Below are 19421 nucleotides of genomic sequence, written 5' to 3' on the forward strand. Positions count from 1 at the left end.
GTGTAATCCTTTTAATATGTTCCAGGATTGGGGGTGCCTGGCTGGCTCATTTGGAAGAGCGTGGGACTCTTGATCTTGGGGTCATGAGTTTGAGCCCCATGTTAGGTATAGAGATAACTTAAATAAATAAATATTTTTAAATATACATATATATGCACACACATATATATGCTCCAGGATTGTGTTTGCTAGTATTCTGTCAAGGATGTTTGTATCTATACTAATAAAGAAAATTGGTCTGTAGTTATCTTTAAATGGCTTTGATATCTGGATAATATTAGCCTCATAGATGCATCAGGAATTGTTCCATCCTCTTTTGTTTTGAAAGAGTTGAAAAAAATTAGTGTTAAATCTTTAAATGTTTGGTAGAATTCACCAGTGAAGCCACCTGGCCCTGGGCTTTTCTTTGTTGGGACGTTTGGTTACTCCTTCAATCACTTATAAGTTTGTCCAGATTCTCTATTTCTTCTTGAGTCACCTTTGTATGTTTGTACACCTTCTTGAGTCACCTTTGTAAGGTGTATGTCACCTTAGTGTGTATGTTTCTAAGAAATTTGTTCATTTCACCAGACTATCTAAATTTTTTACGTACAATTGTTCATAATATTCTCTTATGCAACTTGCATGCAACATTCCATTCATTTCCTACATTTCCAAGAATTGTGGAAGCTTTCTAAGCTTTTATTCCCCAGGACATCTCATTCATTCCCTAGCTTTTTCTTCCCAGGCTTTTCAGTGTATCTATTTTTTGCCCCAACTTATATCCTTTTCCCCAGGTGTTAGCGGCTGGTTCATTTGCATTTAAATATTTTTTGAGCAACATCCTCCACATAGCTATTTCCCCAATCTGAGAGAGTTCTGACTTAGGGAAGGAAGGAAGGAAGGAAGGAAGGAAGGAAGGAAGGAAGGAAGGAAGGAAGGAAAAAGGCCTTTAGGTTAGTCCTTCAAGGAGCCACCTAAGAGTCAATCACAATTTTTTGGAAACAAAATCTGGTTTGCTTTCTCCGAAATCTGGAATTCACATTGGGAGTGTGGACTTCCATCTTCAAGACCTGGGAGTGGGGGATTAAGCAAGGGTAAGTTAAAATGATGCAAAACTTTCTTACTGGTTTCAGCCAACTTTTATTTCTTTTCTAATTTTTTTAAATGTTTATTTATTTTTGAGAGAGAGAGAGAGAGAGCCCATGTGGGGGAGAGGCAGAGAGAGAGGGAGACAGAGAATCCGAAGCAGGCTCCAGGCTCCGAGCTGTCGGCACAGAGCCCGATGCAGGGCTCAAACCCACAAACTGCTAAATCATGACCTGAGCTGAAATGAAGAGTCGGTTGTTTAACCGACTTAGCCACTCAGGCACCCCAACTTTTTCTTAAGTATTCGCTTGGTTGGGGGAGCCTAGGTGGCTCAGTCAGTTAAGCTTCCAACTTTGACTCAGGTCATGATCTCACGGTTCATGTGTTCGAGCTGCACGTCAGGCTCTGTGCTGACAGCTCAGAATCTGGAGCCGGCTTCAGATTTTGTGTCTCCCCTCTCTCTGCCCCTCCCCCATTTGTGCTTTGTTTCTCTCTGTCTCTCAAAAATAAATAAACGTTGGGGCACCTAGGTGGCTCAGTTTGTTAAGTGTCCAACTCTTGATTTCAGCTCGGGTCATGATATCACTGTTGTGAGTTCGAGCCCCACATATGGCTTTGTACTGACAGTGTGGAGCCTGCCTGGGATCCTTTCTCTCTCCCTCTCTCTCTGCCCTTCCCCTGCTCTCTCTCTCTCTCTCTCTCTCTCTCTCAAAAATAAGTAAACTTTAAATAAACAAATAAACATTAAAAAAAGTATTCACTTGGTTATTATAAACCTTTGACTATTTTCCAGAGTTCCATAAAGCTTATTCTGACAATTTTTGCCACGTTTTTTTGGTATTTCTGTGGAGGCACAGGACTTAGGAATTCTCTGCCCATCTCTTTCACTGATGTGAATGGGCTTAACCAGTTCTGATAAGCAGGAATGGTGTCAGATCATCATTTCTGTTTGCTGCCTAGAACCTTCCAGAATTTATGGTTATCAGAGTGAATCACGAGAGAGATGGATGGGTACATACATGCTAAAGATTAGCATATTTCCTGGAGAATTACCGCTCTTATCCTGACGTAGTAATCATTTTTATCCCCAATAATACCCTTTGCACTAATGTCTATTTTTAAAAACAGCTTGGTTGGGGCGCCTGGGTGGCGCAGTCGGTTAAGCGTCCGACTTCAGCCAGGTCACGATCTCCCGGTCCGGGTGTTTGAGCCCCGCGTCCGGCTCTGGGCTGATGGCTCGGAGCCTGGAGCCTGTTTCCGATTCTGTGTCTCCCTCTCTCTCTGCCCCTCCCCCGTTCATGCTGTGTCTCTCTCTGTCCCAAAAATAAATAAACGTTGAAAAAATAAATAAATAAATAAATAATAAAAAAATAAAAACAGCTTGGTCAAGCAAATAAACAAAAATAAAAACAGCTTTGTTTATTCTGGTCTTTCACATAAAAGAAATCAAATAAGATGAAGTCATTTGTAACGGGTGTCTTTCACTCAGCATTATGGTTTCAGGATTCATCCATGTCATAACATTCCTCTTTATTGCTGAATACTATTCTCTTGTAAGGATGCCCCATTTTCTTTATCCATTCATCAGTTATGGACATTTAGGTTCTTTCCACATTTTGGCTATTATGAATAATAATGCTATGAATATCCATGCACAAGTCTTCGTGGAACATGTGTTCGTTGCCTTAAAATGTATTTTCCATCACACTAATTTAGGATAAGCCAACCTAGTTTTTGGTAATATTTGCTTCTTACATTTTCCCATCCCTTTACTTTCAATCTTTCTGTAATTAAATAGAATCGTTTGTAATTAAAATATAGCTTCGTCTCATTCTTTTGCCCAATCTCATAACTTCTGTCATTTTACTGGCAAATTTAGTCTATTCACAATCGTTACTATTATTTTTGGATTTGTATCTATCATATCATGAAACTTCCTGTTCTACATTTTGTCTTTCCTCCTTTCTTATCTTTTACATCAAGCTTTATTTCCTCCTAACCCCCACTAGTTTGGAACTTACATACATTTGTTTGTTTGTTTGCTTGTTTGCTTGAGTTGCTTTACATTGTGAATATTTAATCTAAAGGGAATGAATATTTCTTATCTATTCTCAGAAAATAAAAGAACCATAGAATATTTCAACTTCTATCATCCCTCCCATTATACATTAAAAAAACAAACTTACTTTGGGCACCTGGGTGACTCACTCAGTTGAGCATCCGACTCTTGATTTTGGCTCAGGTCATGATCCCAGGGTTGTGCGATAGAGTCTCATGTCTGCTCCACACTGAGTGTGGAGCCTGCTTGAGATTCTCTCTCTCTCTCTCTCTCTCTCTCTCTCTCTCTCTCTCTCTCTCTCTGTCTCCTTCTGCCCCTCTCCCTCACTCTCTAAAATAAAATAAAATTAGGGGTGCCTAGTTGGCTCAGTCGGTTAAGCGATTGTATTGTTCATGAGTTCCAGGCCTGTATCCGGCTCTGCACGAACAGTGTGGAGGTTGCTTGGGATTCTCTCTCTCTCTCTCTCTTTCTCTCTCTCTCTCTCTCTCTCTCTCTCTCTCTCTGTGCCCTTCCCCTGCTTGCTCTGTCTCTCTCTCTCAAAATAAACATTAACATTTTTTTAATTAAAAAAAAAAACTTTCAAAACATTCACAGATTGAAAAGAAATTATAAAGATAGTACAGAGAGGTCCTATGTATGCTTCACCAAATTTCCCCAATGGTTAATCTTTCATAATTATAATACAGTATCAAAACCCAGAAATTGACACTTATGTGCACAGTCGTTTATCACATGTATTAATTCGTGTAACTACCACCACAATCAAGATACAGAGTATTCCATCACCACCAAGATCTCATTCATATCCCTTTTTAGTCATACCCATTACTTTCCCCCAACCATCTCTAACCCCCAGCAGCCACTAATCTGTTTTCCATTTCTACACTTTTGTCATTTTGACAAAGTTATATAAAATCCTACCAGATATGACCTTTGGAGATTAGCTGTTTTTTGCCATTCAGATCAATCAGAGTTGTTGTGTACATCAGTAATTCATTCCTTTTTATTGGCAAGCAGTATTCAATGGTATGGATGTACCATAATTTTGTTTGTTTCTACTTTTTGACTTGAATAAAATTTCTATAAATAATCATGTACAGGTATTTGTGTGGACATAAGCTTTCCTTTCTCTGGCATAAATGCCCAAGATTATAATTGCTCGGTCTGTTTTATTTGGATTTTAAAGAAACTACCTAACTTTCAAAGTGGCTATGATATTTTATATTCCAATCAGCCACATATGAGAGATCTGAGTTCTCTGCATCCTCTTTGGCACTTGGCATTGTCATTATTACTTTTAAGTTTATTTATTTATTTTGATAGAGAGTGCAGGAGTGGCAGAGAGAGAGAGAGAGAGACAGAGAGAGAGAGAGAGAGAGAGAATCCTAAGCAGGCTCCGCACTGTCAGTGCAGAGCCCAATGTGGGTCTTGAACTCACAAACTGAGTTTATTACCTGAGCTGAAACCAAGAGTTGGATGCTTAACCGACAGAGACACCCAGGCACCCTGGGCATTGTCATTTTTTATTTTAGCAGTTCTAATAGGTATATGGCAATAATCTTATTGTGGTTTTAATTTTCCATTTCCTTAATGGTTTAGTAAAATGTTGAATATATTTTCATGAGCCTATTTGACATCCATGCAGCCCCTTCAATAAAATATGTCTTTGTGAATTTTGCTTATTTTCTTCTTCTTCTTCTTCTTCTTCTTCTTCTTCTTCTTCTTCTTCTTCTTCTTTTTTACTGTTGTGTTTTGAGAATTCTTTATATATTCTAGAAACTGGGCATGTGGATATCTGGTTTGGAGATATTTTCTCCCAGTCTTAGCTCGTCTTTTTATCTTCTTAACAGGGGCTTCGAAAGAGCAAAAACGTTTTAAATTTTGATGAAGTCCAATTAAATTTTTTTCTTTTAAGGATTTTACTTTGGTGTCTTATTTAGAAACGCTTCAAGCCCTACGTCCCAAGATTTTCTCCTGTGTTTTTTTCTATAATTTTTAGTTTCAGATTTGACATTTTTTAAAATGTTTATTTATTTTTGAGACAGAGACAGAGCATGAGTTGGGGAGGGGCAGAGAGAGGAGGAGACACAGAATCGGAAACAGGCTCCAGGCTCTGAGCTGTCAGCACAGAGCCCGACGCGGGACTCGAGCTCATGAACCGCGAGATCATGACCTGAGCCCACTGAGGCACTCAGGTGCCCCCATATTTGACATTTAAATCCATGATTCATTATACAGAGTTCACTTCTGTATAAGGTTCACTTTTCTGGCTAGTTGATATCCAACTGCTCCCGCACCATTTGTTAAAAGACCACCATCCCTCTATTGTATTACTTTTGTACCTTTGTCAAAATTCACTTGGCTGCTCTTGCGGGGGGGCTATTTCTGTTTTATTTTGTTCAGTTCATCTTGTGTCTGTCTCTCTGCCAATACCACCTAGTTTCGATCTGTTACTATATAATAAGTCTCCAAATCTGGTAGATTTCTCCCAGTTTTTCAATATTGTTTAAGCTATTCTAGTTCCTTTGCCTTTCCATCCACATTTAAAAAATTTTTTTAATGTTTTATTTATTTTTGAGACAGAGAGAGACAGAGTGTGAGCAGGGGAGGGGCAGAGAGAGAGCAAGACACAGAATCCCAAGCAGGCTCCAGGCTCTGAGCTGTCAGCACAGAGCCCGTCGGGGGCTGGAACTCACAGACCGCGAGATTATGACCTGAGCGGAAGTCAGCTGCTCAACCGACTGAGCCACCCAGGCGCCCCTCCGTATACATCTTAGAATAATCTTGTGTATAGCAACAACAATCTCGCTGAGTTTCTGATAGAAATTGCATTGAACTTTATCAATTTGGAGAGAATTAACATCGTCACTATGTTGAATCCCCTGATCCATAACATGATATAGATTCCCATTTATTTAGATCTGCTTTGAGGTCTTTCATCAGCCTGCTGTAGTTTTCAGCCTCCAAATCCTGTACATGATTTGTTAAATTGACACTGAAGTATTCCTTTTTTGTTCTGAGGAATTGGAAATATCGCTGGTGTCTAAAGTACCATTTTATAATACTTTCGCATATACTTAATTTTTATCTCGTGTTTCAGCCCCCAAATTAGGATTGGTTTTCTGCAATCAGTTCAAAAGTTTATACTTTGTTCCCCATTGCTTGTAGTTCTCCTTTCCTCTTCATCTGTTTTCCTTCCTCTGAAAGAACATCTTTTAAAGGTTCTGTCACTAAGCTCTTCCTTCTAAACTTTCTACATATTTTAAGATGGTTTTCTTTTGCCCTTGCTCTTAAATGAGTTTACTTATGTAGAAAGTTCCAAACCGCCATTTTCTCTCCAACTTTGATATTATTCCATTATTCTGACCTCTAGCATTGTTTTTCTTAAGTGTACTGTATGTGGACAGTCTGAATAGGCTCTTCCTAATTGCCACGATGATCTTTCTCTATGGTGTTCAGTTGTGTTTCCACCATGAAATGCCTCATTAGGGATTTAGTTTAAACCTGTTGGTAACTCATTTTGCTTTCTAAAATTTTTCTTTAATGTTTATTTTTGAAAGAGAGAGACAGAGCGTTAGTGAGGGAGGAGCAGAGAGAGAGGGAGAATCTGAAGCAGGCTCCAGGCTCCGAGCTGTCAGTGCAAAGCCTGACACGGGGCTCGAACTCACTAACCGTGAGATCATGACCTGAGCCAAAGGCAGAGGTGTAATCGACTGAGCCAACCAGGCGCCCCTAGCTGGGCTTTTTAATTCCACATTGGGTTGTTTCAAATATTTTATTGTCATAAATGCTTCTCACTTGATATATTTTTCACTCGAGTGGCTGTTTTTTGTTTCTATAAATTTTCTGGTACTGTCTTTACACTTGTTTATTCTGATTAACACTCTCAACACTCTCTATTCTATTTCTTAAAGCTCTTGAAGAGTCTAATGATCTTTTTCTCTTTTGTGCCACTTGTATTCATTTGTGGCAGGTAGACTGTTCCCTCCTATGGTTTGTACTTTGGGGAAGAAAGTTGAGCTCACTTTAGGCAGACAATTTATGCAGCCTACATTGAGGATGTCACTCTCCATAAAGAATTTGTTTCTTCCAGGGGCGCCTGGGTGGCTCAGTCGGTTGAGCGTCTGACTTCAGCTCGGGTGATGATCTCATGGTTGGTGGGTTCGAATCCTGCGTCCGGCTCTGTGCTGACAGCTCAAAGCCTGGAGCCTGCTTCGGAGTCTGTGTGTCTCCCTCTCTCTCTGCTCCTCCCCCACTCACACTCTGTCTCTCTCTCTGCCTCTTGAAAATAAATGTTAAAAGAAAAAATTAAAAAAAAAAATGTTTCTTCCAGGTGCTTGAGGGGCAGTCAATCCAAGGAGATGCTTGACGCATTAACTTATGAGCTTATGTGTTTCCAGGCCACATAAATAGTATTAATTCAAGATCCGAATATATATGAATACAAGGTTCTAGCTAAACAATTTCAAGGGAAGAGCTCCCTCCTCTCCCAGTCCAGAGCCCAGGCCAAAATAAGACAAGCTTCCCCCGTCCCTTCCTGAGGGGTCAGATTGTTTTTCCAGTCTACTTTGTGGTGAAGAGTGTAGCTCTTAAAAGGGTCCTGGCTGTGTAATGGTGAGTTATTTTGAGCCCCAAAGTCAGGTGTACCATGTGGGTTTTCCGTTTCCTTTTCAGTTCTCCCTGGGCACTGGAGATTGTAATTTCTTTATGGTAGGCTGGGGTTTACCATCATTTTGTTTTTTGTGTTCTTTGGCAATTCTAGGTGTTCTGAATTGTATGGAAGAAGTTGTTTTGTTTACGGCATTTTTTTAGGTAGGCTTTACACCCAGCGTAGAGCCTAACATGGGGCTTGAACTCACGACCGAGATCAAGACCTGAGCTGAGATCAAGAGTTGGACACTTAATCGAGCAAGACACCCAGGTGCCCCTGTTTACAGCGTTTAAATGAAATCATGGGGGCGTACGGCAACGTAGCAGACCATGGAGTCAGGCACAGCATTCTGAATCCTGCTTGTTACACATAATAGCTCTGTAACTATAGGCAAACAGTTCATCTTTCTAGCTATCAGTTTCTCCTATAAAGATAAGGTTGATGTGAGGATTATATTAATAAAGGCTATAAAACACTATTATAGTGCCTAGACTATCTCAAGTACTTAACAAATTACATTTTCACCTAAAAAATTTTTTTTAATGTTTTTGAGAGACAGAGAGAGAGAGAGAGAGAGAGAGCGTGCGCACAAGCAGGGGAAGGACACAGAGAGGGAGACACAGAAACCGAAGCAGGCTCCAAGCTGTCAGCAGAGCCTGACGCGGGGCTCGAACCCACAAACTGTGAAATCATGACCTGAGCTGAAGTAGAACACTTAACCGACTGAGCCACCCAGGCGCCCCTACATCTTCACTTTTTAATAATTTTTACAAAATAAAATGGTATGTTGTTAGGAGTGCAGATGTTATGTCATGTTTCTACTTTTACCTTTTTTTAAACTTGGGGCACCTGGGTGGCAGAGTGGGTTAAGCATCGGACTTCAGCTCAGTTCATGATCTCATGGTTTCGTGAGTTCGAGCCCTGCATCAGGCTCTGTGCTGATAGCTCAGAGCCTGGAGCTTGCTTCAGATTCTGTCTCTCCCTCTCTCTCTGCCCCTTCCCTGCTCGTGCTTGCTCTCTCTCAAAAAAAATTTTTTTTAATTAAAAAAATAAAAGTAGCAATAAGACTGATTCCAACAGTAGACACATTTCCCAATTATTTATATATACATAAGGCACTGCTATTATCTGTCAATAGAGTAATAATACCACACTCTGACCACATCTGTGAACACAATAGTTTAAAAAGGATGACGAAATAAAGATTATCACATGAAATAAGGCACAGCTGTGAAGTCTCAAAGAGTTGAGGTTGCACACAATGTTTTGGTCCAGAACCCACTTACCCATCAGGGTTGTCCAAAAATAGAACAATCTGCTTCACAAAAAGGGTACTGGTCGTTTTAAGTATTCAAAAGCAGAAAATGAAGGACCGCTTAAGAGCCACAACAGAAAGGATTCCTTTATTGGGACATGCTAGAAGTTAATGGTGAAATAAAAGGAGAAAAAACTATTTGGATAACCGTCTCATGACACTAATTTAAAAATACCATGCATACTGCAAATAAGGAAGACTGGCAAACCCCAAACCGAACTTCTTAAGTAGGTTAAAAACACTGAAAAACAAACTTCAGAATTTTTTTTAGGTCATTAAAATTGAGGGATGCCTGGATGGTTTGGTCGATTAAAAACATTTGACTCTTAATTTCGGCTCAGCTCACAATCTCAGGTTGTGCGATTGAGCAAGGAACCTGCTTGAGATTTTCTCTCTCCTTTGCTCTCTGCCCCTCCATTTGCTCTCTCTCTCGACAAAAAACAAAAATCTTAAAAAAAAACTGAGTAACAAGAGAAGCTTTTCTCATGCCTAATTCCATTCCAGGCTAACCATACCATCATTAAACATTCTCTTCTGAATATATGTTCTTATGATTACATTGTCATTTTCCCCCTCTTCAGTACAGATGGCCACTTGAAGGTAAATCCAAATATTAAACACAGTATTTGAAAAAGGAGTCACAGAAAAGTCAGAATTAAATTTTATTTCACATTGGTAGAAACCATGAAAAAGATTTACATCGTCCCACATAACAGCACATTTCAACAGAATATTTCTTGCCATAAATTAGATTTGTTGATTTATATAACTGAAACAACAATTTATATTCTTCAAGGTAAAGCAAAATGACTTAGTAAATGATTGCTTAAAAATTTTAAATCCAGACATAAACATATGGCTTCATTATTAACATTCTGTACAATCCATTACTGAATTATTTCCATTATCAATTAGCACCCATTTATAAAGATGCATCCCTAACACTGTTTTAGTCAGTTGGAATACAGCAGAAAAATTAACAACAGATCAGAAATATCAAGTGTACATTTTTGCTACATATTAAACTGTGGTAACTACACCATATGTATTGAGTTGTGATTCATTGTTGTCACCCATACATGTTTTCAAATAATTTTTACCAATAATCTGAAAAATTCAACTATGTAAAATCAAATAAAAAAAAACACATCTGACTAAAGTGAAGTCTTCAAATAAGTCCATTGGCAGATAAAAATAAAGCAAATTTTTCTAATGGATTGTTCATTGCCTACAGTAGTTGGTTTCAAACATATGTACAAAACAAACTAAAACTATGCTACGAAGAGAATCATCTTAGAGCAAATCATCTTAGAAATTACAGTTTTTAAAATCTGTCTTAAATATTCGAGAACATACTAGAATATGACGTAATTACCCTTCCATTAATTACAGAAAAATACAACCACAGAATTATTCCAATTATCTAGACTGAAGATTCTAATAACTATATCGGTCTAACTTTGGACTAAGTAAGGTATAGTTTAAGAAGTAAGTAGTGTAGGAAGTTTAAAGTGATGTCAGGTGTCTTTATGTAAGTGTAAATACATTTAAAATACCATCAAATCTGTGATCCAGAATGTCAAATTACAGCATGTATTGGCAGGAGAGGTCTACAGCAAGGAGCCAATTGCCAAAGCCATTTGGTCTTTTATGAAGGATAAAAAAGAAAACACCTTTCTGGAGAGGAAAAAAAACCTTAAATAGAAATGATATCAGGGAAAGTAAAGCCTGGTCCCCAAAATAAAAGGGCCATTAACTGGAGAGAGCAATATTACTCTTACTGACACTTAGAAGCATTATTCCCGTTACTGGGAATAATGCAGTAACACCTCACTCTCATTATGTAGTGCAATCATTAAGTATGTAAGGAACACATATATAAAAATACAGACAATGCATGGTGTCTACATTTTGGAGTAAGTCTGTAGACTAAGTCACAAGATGCACAAATAATTCATATCCTAACTGTTCCTTTATACCTGAACAAATTCTCATTAAGCATACTGATAATTTTCAAATGATGTAATAAAAAATCTGGTTACAGTATTTTATTATTTTGCTGAATTACATTTGGGAAAAAGTCGGCTGCTTCACCTATTTTAATACTAGTATATTCTGAATCATACAAATACACGTATAGAAACTTAAAAGACCATTATTTCCCACAAGGAGATATTATTATGTAGTCTGTGTTATCGGTGCGTATTTGGAAAACATTTTAACACTGCAAACTTCCGAAGTTTCAAGATTGGGCACGGGAAAAGGTTTCTACACTACTACAACGATGCTGGTGTGTACTTCGACACAAGGCCTCTTAGTGACGTCAATCAATTGGAGGTAGAAGTTTATCAATGAATTGCTTGATATCCATCATTTCCTGTTTGGAATAAAGTGATTTAACAAGCTGTTACAAAATCAGAAATTAAATCCCCACTAAAATACCACCAAATAAATCTGCAGTGTGCCTAGGTAAGGCGAAACCACATTTTCACTTCTATTAAATGAAAAGTTGTAACAGAGAAATGAGGCTACAATAGAAATTTCAGAACATTTCCCGTGACTATGATGATTATTGTACGTTCAAATGATAGTTCCCAACTATTTTGAGGTCCCATGAAAATGGTCTGCACTTTGCTCTTCTTGAACAAAACACTGGGGCTGAGTGCGGACAAAGGGCCTTAGGAGTGACAACACCTATCCCGAGAAGTATCAGTAAGGATACAATTACTGTCAACTAAGCTTGGGTGGAAAAACCTAGCTTTTAGCCTTCCCTCATTAGAATGAAATGCTAAATCCATAGCATAAAATATTTTGTGCCTTTTATCTCTTCTCACTTTCTGCTCCTAATCATTCAGTCCAGTGTTCTCCAATGTGATTGCAAAGAATCACCAGCTTTTATTTTACTTTTTTTTCCCTTTGTATGTAAGCTCTATGCCTGACATGAGCCTTGAACTCACAACTCCAAGATCAAGAGTCACATGCTTGGGGCACCTGGCTGGCTAGTCAGTAGAGCATGAGACTCTTAATCTTGCGGTTTTGAGTTCAAGCTCCTCACTGGGTGTAGAGATTACTTAAATAAAATCTTAGAAGAGTCATATGCTCTACCAACTGAACCAGCCAGGTGCCCCAATAGAGCTTTTTTTTTTTAACGTTTATTTATTTTTGAGACAGAGAGAGACAGAGCATGAACGGAAGAGGGTCAGAGAGAGAGGGAGACACAGAATCTGAAACAGGCTCCAGGCTCTGAGCGGTCAGCACAGAGCCCGACACAGGGCTCGAACCCACGGACCACGAGATCATGACCTGAGCCGAAGTCGGATGCCCAACCGACTGAGCCACCCAGGCGCCCCTAGAGCTTTTATTTTAAAAACACATCTATACAAACACAGATACCTGAGTTTTACCTGCTAACCCCCAATGTGCTGAATCAGAAATGCAGAGTTTGATTGGTGGCTCAGTCGGTCAGACATCTGACTTCAGCTCAGGTCATGATCTCGTGGTCTGTGGGTTGGAGCCCCGTGCTGGGCTCTGTGCTGACAGCTCAGAGCCTGCCTAGAGCCTGCTTGGGATTTGGTGTCTTCCTCTCTCTCTGCCCCTCCCCTGTTTGCGCTCTCTCAAAAATAAATAAAGGTAAAAAAAAAAAAAAAAAAAAAAAGAAATGCGGAGTTTGAAGTTCTGGTGTCTGCATTTCTATTAGGCTCCAGGGTATTTGTAATGTAAAGCCTACTTTGAAAAACACTGCTCTAAATGTGGATGGAACTGGAGAGTGTGATGCTAAGTGAAATAAGTCAGGCAGAGAAAGACAGATACCATATGTTTTCACTCTTATGTGGATCCTGAGAAACTTAACAGAAGACCATGGGGGAGGGGAAGGGGAAAAAAGAGAGAGGGAGGGGAGGCAAACCATAAGAGACCCTTAAAAACTGAGAATAAACTGAGAGTTGAAGGGGAGTGGAGGGAGGGGAAAGTAGGGGGTGGGCATTGAGGAGGGCACCTGTTGGGATGAGCACTGGGTGTTGTATGGAAACCAATTTGCCAATAAATTTCATATTAAAAAAAAAAAAAAAAGAAAAAAGAAAGAAAACCACTGCTCTAGACCCTCAGTCCCTCCTGGATCCTGAGTGTCAGCCCACCTGCTTTCTGGATTCAAAACTTGCTGACAGTTTCAACTATGTTCTCAATAACACCCTAGAATCCTAGGCCCCCTTGTCTTTCTGGATAAATCACATTAATACCTCTTTTCTCTGCCCCTAAAGCAAATGATTCAGACCCACTCAGTGGTTGCAAAGCTAAGTTAAGTTGGACTACCTTAACGATTGGTAATCAGTTTTTATTCTAGACCTTTTCAAGCCTCCAAACCAATGCAGGCCTCCTTCACTCTTACCAAGTGACCATATCTCCCACTTTACTGAAAAGACAAAGAAGATCTCAAGTGAGCTCTGAACTATTACCCACCTCAACAATCCTTGTTTATATTCATCCATCCTATTCTAGATTCTTAAGTGATGTTCTCCTCTTTGAAGGCAAGCACTACCCGTTTTAGGGCTTTAAACTACATTATTATTTGATCTCCCTAAGATTCTCCCATTAGATTATTATCTTCTCTTCACTTCATTTTCTCCCTCCTTCTTCCCCACCCATGGGAGTCTTTTTCTTCCATTGACTAAAGAGCCTTCCTACTCTTTCCCCCTTTCACAAAAACCTTTTTAATAAAGGTCCTTATCCCTATCTAGTCCACTCAATCCACTGCAGGCTCCATTTCTTTTTTTTTTTTTTTTTTTTAATTTTTTTTTTTCAACGTTTTTATTTATTTTTGGGGGACAGAGAGAGACAGAGCATGAACGGGGGAGGGGCAGAGAGAGAGGGAGACACAGAATCGGAAACAGGCTCCAGGCTCTGAGCCATCAGCCCAGAGCCCGACGTGGGGCTCGAACTCACGGACCGCGAGATCGTGACCTGGTTGAAGTCGGACGCTTAACCGACTGCGCCACCCAGGCGCCCCACAGGCTCCATTTCCAAGCATCCAAGGTCACAGATGGCTTACTATGGGATAGTTTCTTCCTGGCCTGTTTTCCCTTAATTGTTCTCTGAATCATGGGACACTCTTCCCTTCCACTCTGAAATTCTTTTTTTCCTTAAATAATTTAACCAATTAAAAAAAAAAGTTTGCGCATGTATGTACGTATATATGTATGCAATCTCTACACCCAGCTTGGGGCTCAAACTCAAAACCAGTATCAAGAGTCGCAACACACTCTTCTGACTGAGCCAGCCAGGCACCCAACCGCTCTGAAACTCTCTCCTCTCGTACTCTCATTCAACACCTAACTCCTTTCTAATCCTACCCCCCTCAAACAAGTTCTACCCCTCAGCTTTTTTCCTGATATTCCCCCATGGTAATTCTTCAGTGATCAATAATATTGGCCATTATCCTAAATCTCTATTACAGGCCTGAGCTCCAGACAAGTATTTCCAACATCCCATTTTGCTATGATGGGGGTACATCAATCTCAGTACGTTCACTAAACTCAATCATTATTATTGTCTCCTCCGTTACCCTAAAACTCTCCCTTGTAACTACTTTATGAGGACACCCAGCTTTTCATAAGACTATGGCCCAACTGGTCATCTTGCTTTCCCTACCCCACAGTCCTTTCTCTGTACACCTGCTATCCAAATCCTACCCATTCTTTCAAATCCAGCTCTTCCTTCATGATCTCTGTACTTCTCAAAACAAAAGGAATCTCAGCTTTTCTCAGTTTTCTAGAATGCTTTTAAAAACTTCTAATATAACACGTATCACATTCTGCTTTCTACACATTTGGATATATACCCTTCTCCCCTATTAAATTTTAATTAATTTAGCTTAAATTGCAATAAAAAGGACTGCTTTTTATTTGTCTTTGAATTATGCACAAAACTTGCATGTAATAGGAAAAACAGTGAATATCTGTTGAATCAAATTGAAGAAACTCTAAGTCCTCACCTATGATTCAATGTGAATTCATTAATTAACTCCTTTAAATACCCAAGGAATCAAATGCTACTTAAGTTAAAAACATCACACGGAAAAGTGGTAAATATGTCTCTGCTTCCAAACAGTTACCTGCTGACATGAGCTGTGCATCATGCCTTGGTAGGTTTTGAAGGTTACATTGGCTGGGTTTACTAACATTTTTAGCTTTTCAGAAGTAAGAGAAGCAATCATTAGGGGAACTAAAGGGTCGCAATCTCCATGGCACTGAAGAATAGCAATATCTCTATTAACGCCACTGATAGGACCCTGCAAAAAAAACCAAAAAAACCAGTATCATTTATTCAAATGTATAGAGCATTATGCCAGGCATTTACAACTGCAGATAGATATGCACGTACATATGTTATTACTTACATCACAGGTTCTATTCGGCCACGGGAATAAAATTCCTTCCATCCCTATGCTCCCCACAACTCTTTACTTAAACTTTTACAGGACAGGGCAAGTGGGGGGTGGGCACTGAGGAGGGCACCTGTTGGGACGAGCACTGGGTGTTGTATGGAAACCAATTTGACAATAAATTTCATATAAAAAATAAATTAAAAAAAATAAACTTTTACAGGACACATGATTATCCTGTCTTGTATTATTATTTTGCCAACGAACTGGTTCCTTGAAGCAGACTGTATCTTAATTATTCTTTATTATATTCAGTGTCTTGACAGGAGAGGTACACTTTAGCTGGATCTTATTTAATTGATTTAAATAAGACGGTTAATCAGCAGCACTTACTACGTGTAAGACACCAAACAAACGCTATATAATGATAAAGAAAAAAAATCCTAGATTTAAAGATGAATCTGAAAATAAATGTCCACACCTCCCATGTGTGTTATATACTGCTTTACACTATAGAGTACTTAGAAATTATATTCTATGGTAAAATTCTGCTAGCAATCAATAAGAATATTGAGTATTTAAAGATGTTATTTCTATGTGTAAAAAATTCCCCTTTTCTAAGTATCTTAAAATGTATCAAACACTTCAAATAGAAGGTTCGTGACAAAAGGACTTCTTTTTTACCCCATTCTATGCAATCTACAGTAAAGACAGTATAGTATACAGATCACAAAAGTCTAGGAAAATCCTTTTTAAAAAAGGATGATTGATGTAAACTATGGGCTTTAGGTAATAATATTGTGTGTCAGTGTAGGTTTGCTGATTATCAAAGACGCACCACCACGCTGCGGGGTGTTCACAAGCTGTGCACGTATGGGGACAGGGGACATGTGGGAACTCTGTGTGCTTTCTGCTCAGTTTTGCTGTGAACCTTAGCTGCTCTAAAAATATACAGTTTATGGGGCGCCTGGGTGGCGCAGTCGGTTAAGCGTCCGACTTCAGCCAGGTCACGATCTCGCGGTCCGGGAGTTCGAGCCCCGCGTCAGGCTCTGGGCTGATGGCTCAGAGCCTGGAGCCTGTTTCCGATTCTGTGTCTCCCTCTCTCTCTGCCCCTCCCCCCTTCATGCTCTGTCTCGCTCTGTCCCAAAAATAAATAAACGTTGAAAAAAAAAATTAAAAAAAAAATAATAAAAATATACAGTTTATTAATAATAAAAAAAAAATGACCCTCTCACAATATTATCTGCCTTAACTCAGTAATCTTATGCTGCAAGTTTCAATCAGGCTACCTGTGGAAATGAAGCCCGTAGTGGAAGCCAGCAACTGAGGGCAGTGACTCCTGCCAGTTTCTGCTGTGTGGTAAGAGCAGTGTATAAAGATAAAGCTCCTCCCTGGAAAGACAACAGAGAGAGTCAATGGAACACATGCTCTGCTAACAGCAACTTGATTTCTTGTTATTAATAATGTCCATTAAAGAAAAAATCAACCCGGGTGACTGATGTCAAGTCAGATCAGACAAGCTCCTAGAAACACAAACACCCCACTCCACCATGTCCTAAAGGATAAGATTCTCTACATTGAAGATCACTGTGAGAACACAGGGACCACCCAATCAGTTGAGAAAGAGTTAACAGTATATTTGCACTTACAGATGCCTGAGGAATATTCTAAACTTAGTTACTTATTTTCTCCTCTGAAAAGTCTTAGGTATAAAATCAAATCTAGTTGTAACTTGGTACTCTTTTCTAAAAATTCAAGACAATAAGGACCCTGTAGCAGATACCTTTAGAGTATCCACCCCAGCTTAAATACCTTGCACTCTGGGAACTGTATTCCCATTAGTCACCTGGATGCCATGTCACTCTGACCATCCCCACGGGTCACCGGGGCCCATGAGAACATGAGATTCCAACTCATCCGAGACAGTCAAGTTCTTTTTCTCAAGATTTTGAAACTGGAACTCAGTGACTGTGAGTCTGTCTCTGTGCAGCTGGGATGGTAACACGTAAACTCAAGAACTGGCAAAGTTATAGGCTGCGACGGCAGAAAAAGCCAACTCTAGATGAACAGGCAAAGGAAGCAGATGGGCAGAGAAACAAGGAAGATGGAGAAAAAGTCATGACGGCTCTCCAAGTCTTAGATATTTCCTGAGGCCTTGCTTCATTCTCATCCTTGGTTTCCTTGACGTGACCCCATGGACTCATAACTTGCTCTTTGTGGCTTACGGTACTAGGAGTTGCTTTCTGTAATCAATGAATCCCAACCACATAGCCTCCTATGTTAGCTTCCTACTCGCATCAAGCCTTCATTTCTATACCTATATTTATGGCACAATGTGTATTACAATAGACATTATCTTGAACTTCAATAAATACCAAATCAGTAACATCTTTTTTACCATATTGAATCAACAAACTGTCTACTAGATTTTAACTTCTAAATAATTCCGTAATTAATTCCATAATTCTAACATTGCCCAAATTCAGGTATTCAGTCTGAACACTAAGTTGTTGATTTAGAAGATTCACAGATTAGAAGCTACAGCAATGTGGGGATAGGTGAAATAAAGACATAAGGTCAATATGAGGTAACTACGTCTGCAGAAAAGTATAGAAGGTAGGAGAAAAAGTATAGAAAGAAGAAGATACCAAAAATAAACATCACATACTTAAGTCTAAAATCTATTTTACAAGATGAAAAGAAGAAAGATGACAGAGTGACGTCACCAAGATGGGACACAGGTCATTCCTAACTTTGCTCCCTCTTACAAGAACTAACATCTAATCATGGACAGGGCACCACTGAGAGAATCCTAGCACACGGAGGGGAGGCGGAGGCACCCCTGTCCCACAGAGACCAAGAAAGACCACACTGGAAGGGAAGAGAAGTGGTTACACGCTGACCAGTGCAGCGCCACCCAGAGAGTCTCCCCGGAGCCTCCAGTTCCTCCAGTGGGAAGAAAGAACGCAACGGGGACAACCAGCATCCCCCAGCATTGTGGGTCACTTTGTGGGAGCCCCTACTTAGATCTTGTCTCAAGGGGATTGCAGGGGGAGTCTATGGGGCTCAACCACCGGGAATCTGTGACAGAAAGAGCGAAGAAATTCTCCTGTCTTCTAATGTATTGTTCCTATCAGTAGTCTCCTCCTAGGAGAGGGGAGTTATACCTGTGTTTAAATTAGAGTTTTGTTTAAAGGGGTACATAGCATCAACTTAGAAACCTAGCTTAGAAACTTAGAAACCTAGTGTATTAGTATTTTAAGAAAATACATTCCAAGTTCCTATCAATTTGCCAAATAAATTTATTTTAAAGATATAATTTAGAAGGGAAAGGCAATAACTGTAGAGAGAAAACTAGAAAAGCAAAAGAGAACACTCTTGTAATTAACTATATGTAATCCATTTGAACTTAATTCAGCATTAACAATAGTGTAACAGATTCTACAACATCTACTAAAAAAAAAAAAGACTCCTCCATAGAAAAGGATGGAAACCACAGATTTTCTAGATAAATATACCAATGACATATCACCCAAACTTTACCTTACCTGAGAAAATCCTCCCAAAATAATTCTGTTAGAAGGAATGCCATTCTTCATCTCTTGCTCTATCAAAGCTTTTACTAAAAACAACATAAAATTAAATCACCAACACTGTAAAAGTTAAGCCTGATACCATTTTAAACAGGATAAATTACAGAAAAGCACAAGGTATGTTAAAGGTGAATAATACGTGAAAAACTTGAAGCACTCTATTAAAATATAAAAGGAGGATGTATTTTCATTATAAAACTCATATTTGGCAGGTGTTGCTTAAATAGTTCAATTATTTCCTTTTTTTTCTTTTTTTAAGATTTTATTCTTAAGTAATCTCTATACCCAATGTGGGGCTTGAACTCAACCCTGAGATCAAGAGTCGCATACTCTGCTCTTTCAACTGAGCCAGTGAGACA

General features: G+C 39.2%; 1 protein-coding gene across 3 annotated transcripts in view; it reads right to left on the bottom strand.

Annotated features, from left to right (window-relative positions):
* Window positions 1-9742: 9742 nt before the first annotated feature.
* LYPLA1 (lysophospholipase 1) overlaps window positions 9743-19421 on the bottom strand; it is a 31763-nt gene continuing 22084 nt past the window's right edge. For all 3 annotated transcript variants that reach the window (XM_006943218.5, XM_023248760.2, XM_023248761.2), the window contains exons 6-9: window positions 19018-19091; window positions 16759-16860; window positions 15200-15376; window positions 9743-11470 (exon numbers count right to left, since the gene is read on the bottom strand). In XM_006943218.5, coding sequence (XP_006943280.2) covers window positions 11417-11470; window positions 15200-15376; window positions 16759-16860; window positions 19018-19091 — 407 coding nt within the window. In that variant the 3' untranslated portion in view covers window positions 9743-11416. The remainder of the gene's footprint in view (window positions 11471-15199; window positions 15377-16758; window positions 16861-19017; window positions 19092-19421) is intronic.

Source organism: Felis catus, chromosome F2, assembly GCF_018350175.1.
Source record: "Felis catus isolate Fca126 chromosome F2, F.catus_Fca126_mat1.0, whole genome shotgun sequence".
Taxonomy (NCBI): domain Eukaryota; kingdom Metazoa; phylum Chordata; class Mammalia; order Carnivora; family Felidae; genus Felis; species Felis catus.